Source organism: Azolla caroliniana, unplaced genomic scaffold, assembly GCF_043228905.1.
Source record: "Azolla caroliniana isolate FFs.n. ecotype wild unplaced genomic scaffold, voAzoCaro1.0.p SCAF_11, whole genome shotgun sequence".
Taxonomy (NCBI): domain Eukaryota; kingdom Viridiplantae; phylum Streptophyta; class Polypodiopsida; order Salviniales; family Salviniaceae; genus Azolla; species Azolla caroliniana.
In genome coordinates, this window is record NW_028230446.1 from 697,676 (window position 1) to 715,817 (window position 18,142).

The window sequence follows — 18,142 nt, forward strand, 5'->3', positions numbered from 1 at the left end:
ACTTGTATAAATAGTGCTACTTAGCATAGTGTGTGTACAGAGTTTTGATATAATTTTGAAATTGTGTTCTGCTCTCTCTCTCTCTCTCTCTCTCTCTCTCTCTCTCTCTCTCTCTCTCTCTCTCTCTCTCTCTCTGTTGTTCTCTGTTTTACGCTTCCACAAATATTTACGTTCACATTGTATCAGAGCGCGAGGGTTGAGAACCTCTGCTGCAGACATTTACTCTTGAGAAGAAAACCCTAAAAGGTCGAAAACAGACACAGTAGAAGACATGGATAGAGGCATGGCTACGTCGCTCCCGGTGGAGAAGCTCGACAGGAGCAACTGCGCATCCTGGTCTTACAAGATGCACCAGTACTTGCTTGGACACGAGTACTGGAGTTATGTCGAAGGAGCGAATGATGCGGCGCCCGACTCGGCACACAAGGACTTCCCGGTATGGGAACAGGCGGCAAGCAGGGTGATGTACTGCTTCGCGTCCAGTGTCGGCGATCAGCTGCTCAACCACATCCGTGACGCCAAGACACCGAAGGATGCTTGGGGGAACCTGAAAAAGGTTTTCGCCGCAAGCACCACTGCCCGGAAGCTGCAACTCAGACAGAAGTTGAGCAATGTTCGACAGAAGAAAATGTTCGTGGCAGACTACACGGGCCGGATAAAGGAGATCTGCAACTCGCTGGCCTCTATCAATGTTACCGTAGAGGAAGACGAGATGGTGGAGGTATGTCTCGGAGGCCTGGCGTCCAAGTTTGGAGCGTTCCGGACTGCGGTGTGTACAAGGGAGAATACCCCCTCATTCTTTGACTTACAGTCGATGCTCCTTGTAGAGGAGAACCACGCCGGTGCATCTACCAGTGCATCCCCGGACAGCCGAATGTTGTACACAGGAACGGATCGACTTCGTGGGTGTGGTGGAAGAGGTGGGTCGGCATGCAATGGAGGCGGCCGGCAAGAGCAGGAACGGAGGCACTATGAGCGTGCCGACAGCAGTTTCGGGACTTCCACAAGCAGGGGGAGTCAAGGCGGTGCCGGAGGCCGGCAAGACAAATCCGCTACGGAATGCTGGTACTGTGGCAAAAAAGGCCACAGGGAAAGCGAGTGCTGGAGAAAGCGTGCCGATTCGGACAAATCCGGATCCGGCAAGACTTGTAAGGATGGCCGGCAAAACTCGCACTACGCAAACGGATCAGGAGGATTCGGAACCGGAAAGGCCGGTAAGGGGCCAGCCTTGGTGATGAATCACAAGGCAAACTCAATGTAGAAGACCACTTCCAAAACGGAGGAAGTGTGGTATGTTGATTCCGGCGTGTCAAACCACATGACGAGCCACAAAGAGTGGTTCTCCTTTCTGGAGAAACCGGATCCACCAGGAGTAGTCGAAACCGGAGACGACACTCCTCACCCAATCGTGCACGTCGGAGAAGTCCCTCTAAGCCACGTCGGACAGAAAGGGAAGTTGATGAACATATTACACGTTCCGACAATCACGAAGAACCTGGTGTCCGTCTGTCAGATTGTCGACCAGGGGATGCAGGTGCGGTTTACGCACCTCGGGTGCTTCATTGAGGATGAGGGCGAAGTCATTGCGCAAGGGCGCAGAGACGGGAGGATGTTTATCCTCAACACCAATGACTTTGGCACCTCTCTGTTCGCGAAACGACAGAAGGTCGAGTCAGACATCGACTTGTGGCACAAGCGGATAGGCCACGTCTACTACCGGAGGCTTCAAGTCCTGCAAACGAAACAAGTCGTTTTCGGTTTGCCGAAGTTCAGCGGCCAGAGAGCCGAAATTTGTGAAGCCTGCCAACTTGGGAAGCAACACCGGCTTCCATTCCCCACTGAACGGAACCGGAGCCGTAACAAGCTCGATCTCATCCATTCGGATGTGTGGGGACCGGCACAAAGTGTAAACCTTGGCGGGAGCCAATACTTCGTCTCCTTCATCGACGACTATACTCGATATACTTGGATCTACCTCATTGAGCGGAAGAGCGAAGTCTTCGATTGTTTCCGGAGCCTCCAGAAGATGGTGGAACGGGAATCGGAGAGGAAGATCAAATGCCTTCGGTCGGATGGCGGAAAGGAATATTTTTCCGGAGCCGAACTTAAGACACCTTCGGATATTCGGCAGCATAGCGTATGTGCATGTGCCGGATCAGAAGCGGAGAAAGCTGGATGCAAAATCGGAAAAATGCATCCTAGTCGGCTATGCTCAAGAGCAAAAGGGGTATAAGTGCTATAACCCCCGGACGAAGGAAGTCCGAGTTAGCCAGGATGTCGAGTTCGATGAATCGGCATCCTGGTACTCCGTACCGACTCTGACTTCCGATCCCAACCCAATGCCGGAAGATTAGGCCAGTGAGCCTGAATCAGCCCTGGCAGAGGATGATGAAGCTGGGACTCAATATGAGAGTCCGGAATCGTTACGGTTGAGTGGACCGAACGAGCGACTGAGTCGGTTGGACCAGTCGGATGAAGAGACGGCAAGTGGTGCAGACTCTGCCGTGCTCTCCCGCGCAAGGAACCGAGGAAACGGTTCACGCGCAAAGAGAAGGGGAAGAGGAAGATGCCGAAATTCGAAATCGGCAACAATGAGTCGGATCGATGCGTATCCGACTCCGGAAAGGAGAAAGGCGGATCTTCGGCAACAAAGACCGAACTAGCCAAGAAGGGCCTCAAATCAGGTGACGGTGCATTGCGCCGATCAACCCGCCAGAAGGATCCCGTCATGTGGTACGGGTACAATGAATACATGGCGCATCATTATGCGTACATGACTAAGGTGACAGAAGTGCGTGAGCCGGAGAGCTACGCAGAAGCGGCAAAGGACGCAAATTGGCGTGCCGCTATGGACGAAGAAATGTGGGCACTCGATGCCAACGAAACTTGGGACCTAGTTGATCCTCCCCGTCACTGTAAACCGATCGGATGCAAGTGGGTGTACAAGCTCAAGTACAACGCCGACGGTTCTGTTAACCGGTACAAAGCCCGGTTAGTGGTGAAGGGATACGCGTAGACCCACGGAATCGACTACGACGAGACCTTCACTCCTGTGGCGAAGATGACGACGGTTCGTGTGGTACTGGCGGTTGCTGCGGCAAGGGGGTGGCATCTTCACCAGATGGATGTGAAGAATGCCTTCCTTCAAGGAGAGCTTGAAGAAGAAGTCTTTATGACTCAGCCCCCCGGATTTCAATCAGAGATGAACAAGTCGGCGGTATGCCGACTGAAGAAGTCGCTTTACGGCTTGAAGCAAGCCCCCCGAGCTTGGAACGCGAAGATCACACACCGGTTGCGTAAGATGGGGTTTGCTGTCTCTAAGTCGGACTCTTCGTTGTTCATCCGGCAAGGCTCTGACGATCCGGTATGTATACTCTTGTATGTGGATGATTTAGTCATCACTGGACCGGGTCTTCCCGAAATCAACCGCGTCAAGTCCCAGTTGTCGGACGCATTCGAAATGAAGGACCTGGGGGACCTTCATTATTTTCTTGGGATCGAAGTGATCCAGACCCCCGACGGCATATTGCTCTCACAACGACATTACGTGTTGAATATGCTGTATAAGTTCGGCATGACGGATTGTCGACCTGTCTCCACACCCCTGGACCGGAACCAGAAGCTCCATCCCAACTCCGGACCGGCCTGCAATGAGAAACGGTTCCGACAGGTTGTCGGAAGCCTGATCTACTTAACCATCACCCGACCCGACATCAGCTATCCGGTCGGCATGGTAAGTCAGTTCATGCAGAAGACGACCGTGGAGCATCTTCAATGCGCGCAACGAATATTACGGTATGTCAACGGCACTAAGGACCGGGGACTGCTATACCGGCTAGGTATACCCGACGAGCTTGTCGGTTACACAGATGCTGACTGGGCCGGCGATGCGTATGATCGCCGCTCCACTTCTGGATACATGTTCTCCATAGGTAGCGCGGCCGTTGCGTGGAGCAGCAAGAAGCAACCCATAGTGGCTTTGTCAAGCACTGAGGCTGAGTACCGGGCCGCTACCGTTGCCACTTGTGAAGCCATCTGGCTTCGGCGACTGCTACGAGACTTGCGGATCGAGGTACCGACCCCGATCCCGATTTACTGCGATAACATGAGCAGCCTGCAGCTCGCCAGGAACCCTGTGTTCCATGCTCGCACAAAGCACATCGAGGTGCACTACCACTTCATGCGTGAGCGGGTCCTGAGCGGTGAAGTTGACCTACGGTATGTTCATACGGATCGGCAAGTTGCCGACATCTTCACCAAGCCACTCGGATCGGACAAGTTGCAGCACTTTACCGACATGCTTGGTATTCAGCATCTCGATGTGCCGCACTTGAGGGGGAGAAGCAAGGGCAAAGTCTCTACCGAAACGGGCAAAGGCCAAAAAAACTGTTGAACCCGTCAGTAAGAGGAGATCCGGAAGAAGAGGAGACAAGAAGATGAAGGAAGTCGACACATCCGAACAAGTCGGAGCAAGCGGCTGTGAAGAAGAGTTGTGCACTCAGGAAGAGAAGTGCATGCTGTGCGGAGGTCATCACGACGGTACTGACCATGATGCGGAGTCGAATGAAGAATTCGATTTCGGTTCACCGGCTGAAGAAGTTGAGGGAAGCATGGAGAAGGCCAAGACTTGGAAGCCGGAAGTCGAATCGGAGTGTACCGATTCGGACAAGAGCTGGAACGAGTCGGAGACATTTGACTCGGATCAACAGATGGATCTGGACGAGTTGGATCGACAGAAGGCCAAGGGGACACGAACACAGCGGAAGTCGATGCCATCGTGGGAGAACCGACGGATCGGCAAGCGTCGGAGTCACAGCAACGTGAGTGCTGAGATGGGCCTATTGAGCAGACATGCCGACCGAGAGGGTCGAGGCACGCAGAACCAAAGGGGTCGCGGCAAACGGGACCGGACCGGACGAGGAGCGCGAGCAAGGTGGAGTGATGCCAAGAGAAGTCGGTTGGAAGAACCGACTGCCACAGAGGTCGACACTATGACCCCACCTCAGGTTGAGCTTGAGGGGGAGTGTTGAGCGGCAAGCTCAACCGGAGCTGGTAAGCGAGACGGATCGGGTGAAACAGATCGGTATTACGGTGAGCAACCGAACCGCCAAGCAGTGGAGGCCGGGTGCAATCCGTAACCGGAAGTCCAATCGGAAACCTAGTATAGGATAGACTACTAGGTAGCTATAGTCTCGTAGTAAGTGTCAGATGCTCGTGTGAGCATTGAAGTACATGGTACTTCTGTAAGTCCCAAGAGGACTTGTATAAATAGTGCTACTTAGCACAGTGTGTGTACAGAGTTTTGATATAATTTTGAAATTGTGTTCTGCTCTCTCTCTCTCTCTCTCTCTCTCTCTCTCTCTCTCTCTATGTTGTTCTCTGTTTTACGCTTCCGCAAACACTTACGTTCACAATAATTCATTATTAAAATTTATCAAAACGAAACTGTGATCCTATTTCCTTGTAACTAACATCCTGGACATCATGGCTTATCAACAACGTGACAATATGCCAATAAGAGGAACTCGTGATCCATTTCCTTGTAAAACCCTACATAGCAAGACAAAACAATAAGTCGACAACGAATCCATTGTCTAACTCCAAATTAGAATTCTCTCGAAGGTAATTCATTATTAAGAATTTATCAAAACCAAGCGCTTGTGGCCTAATGGATAAGGCACTTGACTTCTAATCAAGGGATTGTGGGTTCGAGTCCCACCAAGCGTGCGATACAAAGAAGAAACACCATGATGCACACTTACCTTGCAATAACGTAACATCGAATTCGTATTCCTTGCAAGGTACCTCGCACATAACGATGGTTATCCAAACCAAGCAGTTGTATTGTAATGAATAAGGCACTTGACAAGATGCAGATGAGGAAACCGTGATCGTATTTCCTTGTAACTAACATCCTGGACATCAAGCTTATCAACAACGTGACAATATGCCAATAAGAGGAACCCTTGATCCATTTCCTTGTAAAACCCCATATAGCAAGACAAAACAATAAGTCAACAACGAATTCATTGTCTAACTTCAAATTAGAATTCTCTCGAAGGTAATTCATTATTAAGAATTTATCAAAAACAAGCGCTTGTGGCCTAATGTATAACGCACTTGACATCTAATCAAGGGATTGTGGGTTCAAGTCGCACTAAGCGTGCGATATGAAGGTTATTCATTATTAAGAATTTATCAAAACCAAGCGCCTGTGGCCTAATGGATAAGGCACTTGACTTCTAATCAAGAGATTGTGGGTTCTAGTCCCACCAAGCGTGATACGAAGAGCAAAATGGAATACAACCCATAAATGGTGATCAATAAATGTAACAATTATTGTTTACATAACTTATTATCAAATTTCGGGTGATGCAAAGAATGTAATTAATTTATTTATATATCTTGATAAGAAGCACAGTACCTTGTTCATCCAACATTGTTTTTTATTACATTGGAAATGGTTGTTAGATCAACATTTGGAGCTTACTCAACATTGGGTTTGGTCTGATGGAGCTGGATCACGATTTAAGGCTAAACAACCATTCTATTTTGTTGGGAGGTATGCTTTTGAATTAGGATTGGAGATAACATGGAACCTTTTCAAGTTTGGCCATGGAAAAGGTGAATGTGATGGAGCAAGTGCAATTATAAAACGAGCACTTACTCATGAACGACTAAAGGTAGATGGTGTGCATATGAATTGTGTCACTCATGTAGTGGATTAGTTAAGAAAGTATATGTCATCTAGTCCAATTGGTGTTTACTCTTCATAGGTTCGAGATATCAAACACGTATTTTGGAAAGTGAGGATAGATGAAGTAAATAGAGAGAAGACGTGGGAGTGCCAAGGAATCCATAAACTGTGATCTCTTCACCCTGTTCATGGTTATTCTATGAGGGATGGTCATTGTATTGTAGTTATAGAAGTAACACGTTTTTGCTACCAATGCATATAGGGAAACGGGAGTGGATTCAATGTCTCTCAATCCATGTGATAATGATATCATGTTCCGTCAGGGTCAATATGTGCCGCGGAAGACGATGCAATGAAGAAGAGTTTCTCGGCGTCCTATTGGAGTTAACGACGACATGTGAGAATGATGTACGTATGGTTCATGCTTGCTTACCTATCGGAGTGGCACCCAGGGGCTAATGGACGGATGGATGGTTGGGTCACGTTTCCGATTACAGGATGGGACACATGTTGAGGTGTGCCTGGACCAAGTAGGATTCTTTCATCCAAAGGTTGTAGAGGCACAAGATTAGGTATATCTTTGTTGTGACGACCTTCTTTTCATAAGTGTCTAAGAGTGTCTTCCATAGTGGGGAATCGAACACGATTGCACTTTGAGGTACACTGACTCCGACAAGTGCATCCGAATGGTGGCACAGACAATTTAGTCCAACTTTTCCACTCATTCGACTTGTATCCTTCGGGAGCATTTTCTGTCTCGATTGGGTTGATTTGACCCTTGATTATTAGATAGTCATGCATTTGTTCCTTCCAAAAGTTGAAGTTCGACCCATCGAACTTCCTTAGACTCATCTCGGATGAGCCAGATGTTGATGCCATCTGTGTCGACTTTTTGGAGGTTTTATTCGAAGTTGGCTACAAACAGTGGTTGGGTGTAGCCGACTGGCTCACTTGAATTCATTCTAGCTGAGTTTGAACATGAGCCGAATCGGATTCTACTGTCGACGCGTTCAATCCAGAGTGACTACAGCCGATTGGTCTAGTTGAATTGGACTCGAATTAGCTAATTGATTAGTCGATTGGATTTAGGATGGCAGTTGGGTACTAAACTTGCTTAGAATGACTACAGTGAGTGGAGGGACAAAGCCGATTGGTCTTCCCGAATATCACTTAGCCTGATTGAGCATAGTTAATTGTAAGTCATGTTCCAATTGCCGATTTCAAAGTGTCGATCACAAATTGTGTGCCATTTTCCAGGGTGATCCTACTTCGAGTGACTATGACGATTAGAGGAACAAATTTGACTAGTCTTCCCAAATTTTGTCTAGCCGAATGAAGCACGGATGGGGTTGTTCCTGGGACTGAAGCAACTTCTAGTAGTTACGACGAGTGGGTGGACAATGCTGGATGGCCCGACCGATTGCTATCAAACTTTATGAAGCACGATTTACAATCGAATTGATGGAAATACCTCACTTCAAGCGGCTATAATCAGAAGGCAAAGTACAGTTGATTGGCCTACTTCAGGAGTGATTTAGCTCAGCGAAGTGCCAGTTTTCAGGTGTTTTCTTCCTCCAAAGGAATGATCTTGAGAAAGTTGCCGGTTGAGAGATTTTAGTCTGACTGAGATCTCAAAATCTAGTCAAGCAAACAAGTCAACAAAAAGTTTTTCTAAGGTTTCCAAAGGGGTGTTGATGAAGATAGATGACGACCGGCAGTGAGTTGAAGAACCTTGATTTGATCCCAAATGTTGGTGCCAGCTGTCAAGTGTGGAACAAGAATCAACACACTTCCTATGAAGATCTCAAGTAGGTAGCAAATAGTAACAAATTTAAAGAGTAAAAACAACTTAATCAGAGATAAGATCAAAGAGAAGACATGGAGAATAGAGACACCAAAGTAGGCACACGAAAATGTAACTGTACTATTACTTAGAGTTACAAATGACAACAACAACCCCAACAATTAGGTTACAAAAGTCAGTTTAAATACCAATGGATTTAGGGCAACTACCCTTTCCAGTATTTACATAATATAGCCTAAAACCTAGTATGTCCAAATGGGACAATGTGAATACGTCTATTATTTCCCGTATTCGACACTCCATTACTAGGATGCCCACCGATTTCGTGTACCACCATCGATAGTTGACACAGACGATCTACTTCCGCTTGCACCTCCGTAGGCATGGTTACATTGACGACCAAATCTACAACAAGATTAATAACGAAGGGTAGTTCATTGGAATCCCTTCTTGACGATTGTCGCCTCGACCATCGTCTTCTCTGTAACCAATAAGAAAGATTTGTGCAGGAAACATTTTGGAATGAGTCACAACTGCCCTTTCTAGTATGTACATAAATAGCCTAAAACCTAGTATGTCCAAATGGGACAATGTGAATACATCTATTATTTCCCGTATTCGACACTCAATGACTAGGATGCCCACCGATTACGTGTACCACCATCGATAGTTGACACAGATGATCTACTTCTGCTTGCACCTCTGTAGGCATGGTTACATTGACGACCAAATCTGCAACAAGATTAATAATGAAGGGGAGTTCATTGGCATCCCTTCTTGACGTCATCGCGACTGTCACCTCAACCATCATCTTCTCTGAATTTAATTTACTCTAACCAATAAGAAAGATTTGTGCAGGAAACATTTTGGAAGGAGTCAATACGAGGAGCATCCCATTCACCTTCTTGATGTACCTGAAGTATTTATATTTATCTTATTCATGTTATTAGTGATAATAAGCCAAGATCACTCAAAATGAATATTTCTAGCTACTATTTATTAACCACAACTATTTTATTATCTAATTCTCTAATTATTTATACAATAGTAGCCACAACTAGTTAGCCTCTAATAACTAATAAACATCATGTTAGATCACCTATTTCCTACATCAACTAGCATCCATAACTAATTAAATACGAATAACGAATAAGCTATTTGCATTACAATAGCTACTAGGCATAATTAACTATCTATAAAGGAAAATATGTTATTCCATAGTTAATTAGTTACATCAGGTAGTAGCCACAACTAATTAACTATTAAAAATTAATAAGTTTTTTACATTACCATAGCTAGTAGCCACAACTCGCTAACTAAGAAGGAAAATACATTATTCAATAACTAATTAACTACATGAGCTAGTAATTATAGCTAATTAGCTACAAAAAACTGATAAGCTACTTACATTACCATAACTACTCGCCCCAACTCACTAGCTAAGAAGGAACATACATTATTCAACAACTAATGAACTACACATGGTAGTAGCCATAGCTAAATCACTACAAAAAACTAATAAGCTGCTTCAACTAGTAGTTGTAACTAAATAACTACTAATAACTTTAACTAGTTACACTACATCAACTTTTATTCATAGCTTATTAGCTATAGGTAAATAACTACTAATAACTTTAACAATTAGTAGCTATAGTGAAATAGCTACTAATTGTTAACCATCACCATAGCTCCTTACTATAGGATGTGGTATGAATTTGTAAATGTCCAATTTGTCAATCTAACCATATAGAACAATGTAAGGCATAAGAGAATGTTTACAGATCAATGGCTAGTCTTTTAGATTCAATATTGTGTCCTCCAGGATTTGAGCTATCTTTCACCATTACAAGTGTGTTATGGGTATATGTTTAGATTGTGAACCTATTGTTTTAGGTGGTTTCCAAAAGAGTTGAGTAGTGAAACTTTAATCCTTGTTAAGTTGTTTGAAAATGTTGAGACAACTTACATAGGCAATGTGTGTAAACGAAAAGATTTAGCTAGAAAGTTTCTTAAACCAAGAGATTCGTCCTCTCTTTTCTTAGTATCTCTTAAAAAGTTCATTAAGCACAACTTAATTTACTTATGGCAGACTTGCATATTCTAAATTTTCAAATGACGTAGTGGTCTTAGTAGTAGATTTTGTAGAGAATTGTACTTTCAATGAGCAAAATGAAATACAATCCATTAATGGTGATCAATACATGTAACAATTATTGTTTACATAACTTATTATCAAATTTCGGGTGATGCAAGGAATGTAATTTATTTATTTATATATCTTGATAAGAAACACAATACCTTGTTCATCCAACATTGTTTTTTATTACATTGGAAATGGTTGTTAGATCAACATTTGGAGCTTACTCAACATTGGGTTTGGTCTGATGGAGCTGGATCACGATTTAAGGCTAAACAACCATTCTATTTTGTTGGGAGGTATGCTTCTGAAATAGGATTGGAGATGACATGGAACTTTTTCAGGTTTGGCCATGGAAAAGGTGAGCGTGATGGAGCAAGTGCAATTATAAAACGAGCACTTACTCATGAACAACTAAAGGTTGATGGTGTGCATATGAATTGTGTCACTCATGTAGTGGATTATTTAAGAAAGTATATGTCATCTAGTCCAATTGGTGTTTACTCTTCATAGGTTCGAGATATCAAACACGTATTTTGGAAAGTGAGGATAGATGAAGTAAATAGAGAGAAGACGTGGGAGTGCCAAGGAATCCATAAACTATGATCTCTCCACCCTGTTCATGGTTATTCTATGAGTGATGGTCCTTGTATTGTAGTTATAGAAGTTGCATGTTTTTGCTACCAATGCATATAGGGAAATAGGAGTGGATTCAATGTCTCTCATCAATCCATGTGATAATGATATCATGTTCCTTCAGGGTGGTCATTATGTGCCGTGGAAGACGATGCGATGAAGAAGAGTTTCTCGGCGTCCTATTGGAGTTAACGACGACATGCGAGAATGATGTACGTACGGTGCGTGCTTGCTTATCTATCGGAGTGGCACCCAAGGGCTAATGGATGGACGGACGGACGGATGGATGGTTGGGTCACGTTTCCGATTACAGGATGGGACACACATCTGTATGTACAAAACGTGCGCTGGCACAACCTGATTTCAGGCCGCAGAAGCGCATGTGAAGGAAAAGGAGCACACACTCAGGCACGCACACACACACACACACACACACACACACACACGATAATATCACACCCTGACTCAAGGGCTAAAACAACTAAAAAGCCAAAGCCAAAGCCAAAGCCAAAGCAAAAGCAAAAGCAAAAGCCAAAGCAAAAGCAAAAGCAAAAGCAAAAGCAAAAGCAAAGAAGGAAGAAGAAGAATTAGGACCTCCATAGAGTTCTCTGTGTCTTTCTCTTCTTTTGTAGAAGAAGACGAAGAAGAAGAAGAGAAGAAGAAGAAGAAGAAGAAGAAGAAGGAGTAGCAGTCTGTCTGTCTGTCTGTCTGTCTGTCTGTCTGTAGTTGTACTTCGTAAGGAGCTCCTTTCGCCACACATCGAAGGACCCTGTGAGAGAGCCGGAGAAACCATGGCGGAACCTTCCAAAGTCCTGCACTTTCGGAATGTCGGTCCCGAAATTACAGAGGTAATCGTGCGCGTGTTTCTGCTTGTCTTTGGGTTTGTGTGTTTTGCGTGTGTCTTATAGAAGGGAGAGAGACACAGAGAGAGACAGAGAAAGAGATGGATTGCGTTCTTTTTGTGTGTGTCGAGCAGGAGGATTTGACAGAGCTGGTCCGTCCGTTTGGCAAAGTAGCGAAACTCGTGATGCTGAGGGCGAAAAACCAGGTATGAAAGGAGAATCACGCAAGACAGGAACCGATTTTGAAATGATAATTTCTTGTGGAAAGGAAAACAGTAAAATTCCGTTCTCAATTTCTTCTTTTCCTGCTCGCTGCCAGGCCTTGATACAGATGCAGGACCTCTCCTCTGCCACGAGTGTTGTGTCTTGTTATGACAGCACACAGCCTACCATCAGGTGAATGATTCCTTTCTTTTTAGCTTCCCCGTCCATCTCAATCCCATAGGATACTCCCTACTCTGCAGTAGATGTGACTCTTCTTTATCTCTGTTTGTTTTAGCATTTTTACTGCCGTTTGTGGCCCACAGAATTATACTGATTTTTGTGGACCCTGTTTTCCTTCCCTGCTTCAATGTCGGATATTTGAAGCTCTAGGACACATACATGGATTGTATTCCTTGATATTTGCTAATCTTTTCAAATATTATACTCTGTTCATTGGTCATTTTTCCTTGATATCTATTTTCTCACATTATCCTGCGTTTTTATGCATTGTGCTCCCTTAACAAACCTAATTTTTTCTTGCTATGCCAAGTATTATACGTTTTTTCTTTGTATTGTGTATCCTTGATCTATGGTTCAATTCCGTCTTTCCAAGAATTATACTGCTTTAGCTTTTTAACATCACATTTCCTTTATCTCTGCTTCAACGTTTTGTTTTCACGAGCATTTTACTGCCTTGTGTGGACAGACTTTGCTTTTTAAAGTATTAGACTGTGTTTTATGGATCATGTTTTCTTGTGAGATGACAGGGGTAGAAATGTTTACATCCAGTTTTCATCACATTTGGAGCTCACTGTTCCTGAATCATGGCGTCAACAACAAGATCAGGTTTTTCTTCATTATATGTAGCAGTCCGTATCTATCGTATGCATGCTCCTCATATCTTCTCTTACTCTGTTCTCTGGCACAATGCTGTTCTGTCAGGACACACAACCCAATCGTATTCTTCTAGTAACTATCCACAACCCCCTCTTTCCCATTACAGTGAGCGTACTACATCAAGTCTTTTCAGCTTATGGGTTTATCGAGAAGATTGTAACGTTCCAAAAATCAGCTGGTTTGCTTCTTTCATTAACTTTTGGATTTAACTCAACGACATTTAAAATCTCTACAGAAAGTTTCCACCATTTCTATTACTACACCTAGAAACTGGAAGCAAATATGATATACTTCTAAGCTTGAACTTTGCTGGGCTGAACTTGTTTGCAGGCGTTCAAGCCCTCGTCCAATTCACAGACCAGAATGGTGCTATGCAAGCAAGAAACAATGTGCAGGTTTTACAATCTCTCTATCTCTCTATGGCCAGCCACCTTAATAAATGCATCTGATAATGGTCCTCTCTGATTTCATACAGGGACGAAATATTTATGATGGGTGTTGCACCTTAGATATCCAGTATTCAAAGTATGTATTTTTCTGAAGTTCTAGCAAAAGCAAAAATCTTTTCATCCTAAGAGGTAGTAAAGATAATTTGCGTACTGATATAGATTTTAAATCGCTTACAGCCTCTCAGAACTGCAGGTTCAACTGAACAACGAGCGAATGAGGTGATAAAATTTCCAATAAATATTAATATGTATATGTACATATTTGAAGACTGTAATAATGGCTGATTCTTGACGTACAAACAGGGACTACACAAACCCATCTTTACCACCTGAACCAGGAATGGTATGGGGCATTTTTTCATTTGGAGGGATTGATTTATTTCTATAAGTTTCGTGAATATAATCATGCTGATTTATATAATTCAGCCCTTTTATGGAGAAAATGGGAATATGTATGCCTTGCAGCCGGGAGTATCGCGACCAGGTGTGCAATTAATTGACATTGAGATGTTTATGTGATTTTTGCAAGTGTTCATTTAGTAAACATATCTCTAACATCAGAATTTTTTGAAACCGTTTTCAGTAGCCTTTCAACAGGTATGTGGCTTCCTTCTTAATACCCTTTACGTCAGAAATTATGTTTTGAAGATGCATAAGGTGTTTCAATACTCCTTTATATACTGTTTAGATGCCTCTTGGTGGTAGTGTTACTGCTGCAGCAATGTTTGGGGGAGTGCTTCCCCAAGGTATAACTGGTACCAATGATAGAACAACCCTTATTGTCTCCAATCTAAATTATGAGGTGCGATATAAGACTATTTAATGGCTTTAATTCAACAAGGAGGTTCTCATAATGATGTGTTTACACTTCGTATGTCTCCAGCAAGTTGATGCTGATAAACTATTCAATCTTTTCTCAAACTATGGAAACATTGTAAGGATAAAGTTCTTGCACAACAAACCAGATCATGCACTTGTTCAGATGGGTGATGGCCTGCAAGCAGAACTTGCTGTACATTATCTCAAGGTTAGATATTAAAAGCTGGATCTTCTTTTTAGGGTCTTGCTTGCACTTGCTCTAACGGTACGTAATGTTCAGGGGGTAACACTGTTCGGAAACAAAATGGAAGTAAACTTCTCTAAGTACACTCAAATCAACCCCTCTTCAGACACACATGATTATTCCTCCTCAAGCTTGAATCGCTTCAACCGCAATGTCACCAAGAATTTGCGCTACTGTTGTGCCCCAACAAAGATGATTCACATCTCAAGTCTCCCTAATGATGTAACTGAAGCAGATATTACTGCACATCTTGAACCACATGGACAAATCGTTGATGCAAAAGTATTTGAGGCCAATGGGAAAAAGCAAGCATTGGTCCAGTTTGATACCGAAGAAGAAGCAATGGAAGCACTTATGTGCAAGCATGCTAGCCTCTTTCAGGGTCAAACTATTCGTCTTGCCTTCTCGAAGTCAAGATCAGTTTAGCCTCATTCCGAAATTTCCTGCCATGTGGAGTTTCAGACAGGTAACTTCTATAAGCTTATTAGTTATTAGCATGCTATGGAGCTGCATAATGTATGTAATGAATTCAGTATTACCTTTACGTTGTGTTGCAGATTGTCATGACTCAACTCACTTTAGGTTGTATTTAGCAATACTATGGGATATTACATGTTTTTGGTACTTGTGGAGGCAACCTGTGAAATTCCTAGTAATCGTTCTCTGCAATGGGATTGTGGGAGAGGTTTTTTGAACCTGCATTGCTTCACCATCCCTGTCAATCAGAGATCTGTTCAACTGCAAATTTGAGATCCTCATCTGTATGCATTGGCGTAAGTTGAAATGTTTTGAGATAAGATTTATTTTTTTTACCATGTTTTTGAGTTGCAGGACCAGTGTGACTTGAGTCAATTGGCTTTTCATTTTTCTTTAACTTGTAAGCAAAACAATATATATAACTTACAACACTATTTATGAATCACGAGGTGCGATACATTTCTTCATTACTTGGAATAGGTGTCTTAGTTACTTAATCTTGATTTATCATTAGGTTGATCTTTTACAATCATTTTATTTTTGGGTTGATGGCATCTATTTAATCCCTAAACCCTAAATCATGGATGATACTGGCTTTGTTCTGTTTAATCGATTTCTATTTAGCTGGGAGGCATGGAATTGGAAGATCACAGGGTATTGATTGAGACTCAAAGAGATTAATGTCATAAGAAAGCTGGTGATATTGTAATGACATGTAAAATCATGCGAACTACTGTGAATGCAAATGCTTGCACAAAATCATTCAACTAATGAGCATATGTCAGTATATGCCTGTTGGTTGCATCATAAAAAGTGAACCTTTATAACATTGAGTGCACATTACACAAGTACTTGAGTTTCATGAAGTTCTTGATTTGATGTGCAAGGAAAGTTTGCATATGGGATATTCTGTTTGTTCTCGGGAATCAATTCTAGTTGAATCGATGGGTTTGATCAATGTACCTTTGCGTATACATATATGCTCGAGTGTCATTATAGCACAATTTGTTTGCTAGCTACATATATGAAAGAACAGGTGATTCGTGTTATCATGCACAATCCCTTTCACAATATCGTGTGATTTGCAGAGGCTTAGTGAAAGGCCAAGGTATATTTGTAAAACTGGATTTATGGTACTTTTGATTGGCATATGATTTCATGATATTTGGATACTGATAACATCAAATTTAGGCATTATGCAGTTTTTCCTTTGTAAGGTTGCTGCAGAAAGTTGCCTACCTGATTAGTTTGTTTCTCATGATTGGTTCCAAGTGTATCCTCACTTTTCTGAACAATAACTAGTTTTTAAGATCCAAGCTTGTGAAATTGTTAATAATGTTTCTGTGATGTGTTTAGCTATTCTTGAAGAGGGTGGGAACAACAAAGCAAACACAATGGTAACAATTGTTTGCATTATTGTTTTGGAGGCACTCCTAACAAGGGTTGTCACACTTGTCCTATGTATTCATTTTCATGTTCTTAAATTAGGCGCAACCTTCATTTGAGAAAAAGATAACAAAGAAAAGTTAATACAAAAACAAAGCATCACGCATAAGTTGGATCACCTACTGAGAAGATAAGCTTCCTTCTTTGGTTGGTGTCATCACTGCATGGGTAGTAGGCCATGTTGAATCACCAATAGGCAAGATAAACACTCCACCATGGAGTGAATTTAACCTTGCTCCAATAAACAAAATTGCGACTCTAATACTCCAACCTTCATAGATATGCTCTAACTTAACACCTACCATCAAATACAAAACATTTCCCATAACACCCATTGTCTTGCCATCAAAATAACATGACAAAACTTCCCAAATCTTAGAAAAACAGTGTGAATAATGAATACTATCTTCGACTTAAACAACACAAAAAACCATGGAGTGAAATTGTAGCCACTCTAAAGAGCCAATATGATGCCTCAAGGGCGGCTCCAATGGAGTTAAAAGACAACGATTAGCCTTCATCCAACAATGATCAACCTCTCCCTTTATTGAGTCAGTGGGCATCCACATAAGATGGAACTATCTCGTCCCTACAGGGATTTGTACATAATCGTCTCATTTGTAAAATTTTATAACTAATGGAAGGAGTTTTTTTTGGAAATAAATAAATAAATACGAAATTGCCTATTGCAAGTCTATGTCTCTTTAAAGCTAATTCCAAATATGAACCCTCATTCAATACTCTCCAAATGAAGATCTTTGCTAAAAGTGGCAATTTAGAATGTCAATTATATTTCGAGATTTATCACTAGAGTCTAGCCATATTTAGAGTGACATGTGTTGAAACATTATCAAACTTGGACAAACTAGATTAGGCCATATTTGTAATATGCTCAAAGGGCAGTCGCCCTAGTTCAGTTAATATATAATTGAACCTATAACCTAGTTTGAGATGATGTCGTCATTCTTTTCTGTTGTAACTTTTGAATAATATAGTTACATTCTTGTGTGTCTCTTGGGATCCTTCTCTCTCAGTTGTTAATCTCCTTGATTAATCTTGTTAAGTTGTAGAAGTCTAATCTCCGTTGTCATTGATCTAATCTCCCATCTTGAAAGTCTATTACTACATAGTGCTAATTTGTTATCCGCTCATTGACAACCTTGTTCCCAACAACATGCCCATGGTTGTTGTTGGGTTTGCGTAGGCAAGGACCCTACATCGATGTTATATTTTGTAAACACTACCAAATAAACCAAAAATTGGGCGAGATGTAGAATATTGTCATGTCTCAACAAAGTATAAAAATCTCCAAGCTCAAGCCTCAACTACATCTTCCCACCTCTTTGTCCTCCAAATTAAACTAACGACTAAATTAAGAGCGCAACCTCCCCTTTCCATGCCAACTTTGTAGTCAAGAAGACACATGTAACTCCTTTAGCGAGGAAGTACAATGTTCTTGCCATGAGACAACCAAGTGTTTGACTCATGAA

At 42.5% G+C, this 18,142-nt stretch overlaps 1 protein-coding gene and 2 non-coding genes across 3 annotated transcripts; all 3 read left to right on the forward strand.

The window, feature by feature from the left end:
* Window positions 1-5,654: 5,654 nt before the first annotated feature.
* TRNAR-UCU (transfer RNA arginine (anticodon UCU)) lies at window positions 5,655-5,727 on the forward strand. The gene has a single exon. It is a non-coding gene; the product is annotated as a tRNA-Arg (tRNA).
* A 481-nt stretch (window positions 5,728-6,208) lies between these two features.
* TRNAR-UCU (transfer RNA arginine (anticodon UCU)) lies at window positions 6,209-6,281 on the forward strand. Its single transcript has one exon. It is a non-coding gene; the product is annotated as a tRNA-Arg (tRNA).
* Window positions 6,282-11,994: 5,713 nt separating this feature from the next.
* On the forward strand, window positions 11,995-15,648 carry LOC147857513 (polypyrimidine tract-binding protein homolog 3-like). Its single transcript, XM_087327403.1, has 15 exons — window positions 11,995-12,122; window positions 12,251-12,322; window positions 12,436-12,512; window positions 13,088-13,166; window positions 13,263-13,395; window positions 13,548-13,612; window positions 13,693-13,742; window positions 13,844-13,885; window positions 13,970-14,009; window positions 14,093-14,150; window positions 14,250-14,263; window positions 14,355-14,468; window positions 14,550-14,693; window positions 14,766-15,195; window positions 15,287-15,648. Exons 1-14 carry the CDS (start codon window positions 12,066-12,068, stop codon window positions 15,153-15,155), a joined length of 1,335 nt encoding a protein of 444 aa, XP_087183529.1. The 5' UTR covers window positions 11,995-12,065; the 3' UTR covers window positions 15,156-15,195; window positions 15,287-15,648.
* The last annotated feature ends 2,494 nt before the right edge of the window (window positions 15,649-18,142 follow it).

What these genes read in the sequence shown, in the direction of transcription:
- LOC147857513 (XM_087327403.1), top strand. Translation starts at nt 12,066, where the DNA reads ATGGCGGAACCTTCCAAAGTCCTGCACTTTCGGAATGTCGGTCCCGAA. An exon ending in TTAGATATCCAGTATTCAAA is followed by an intron (nt 13,743 to 13,843) that starts GTATGTATTTTT and finishes AATCGCTTACAG; the next exon opens with CCTCTCAGAACTGCAGGTTC. An exon ending in TACCACCTGAACCAGGAATG is followed by an intron (nt 14,010 to 14,092) that starts GTATGGGGCATT and finishes TATATAATTCAG; the next exon opens with CCCTTTTATGGAGAAAATGG.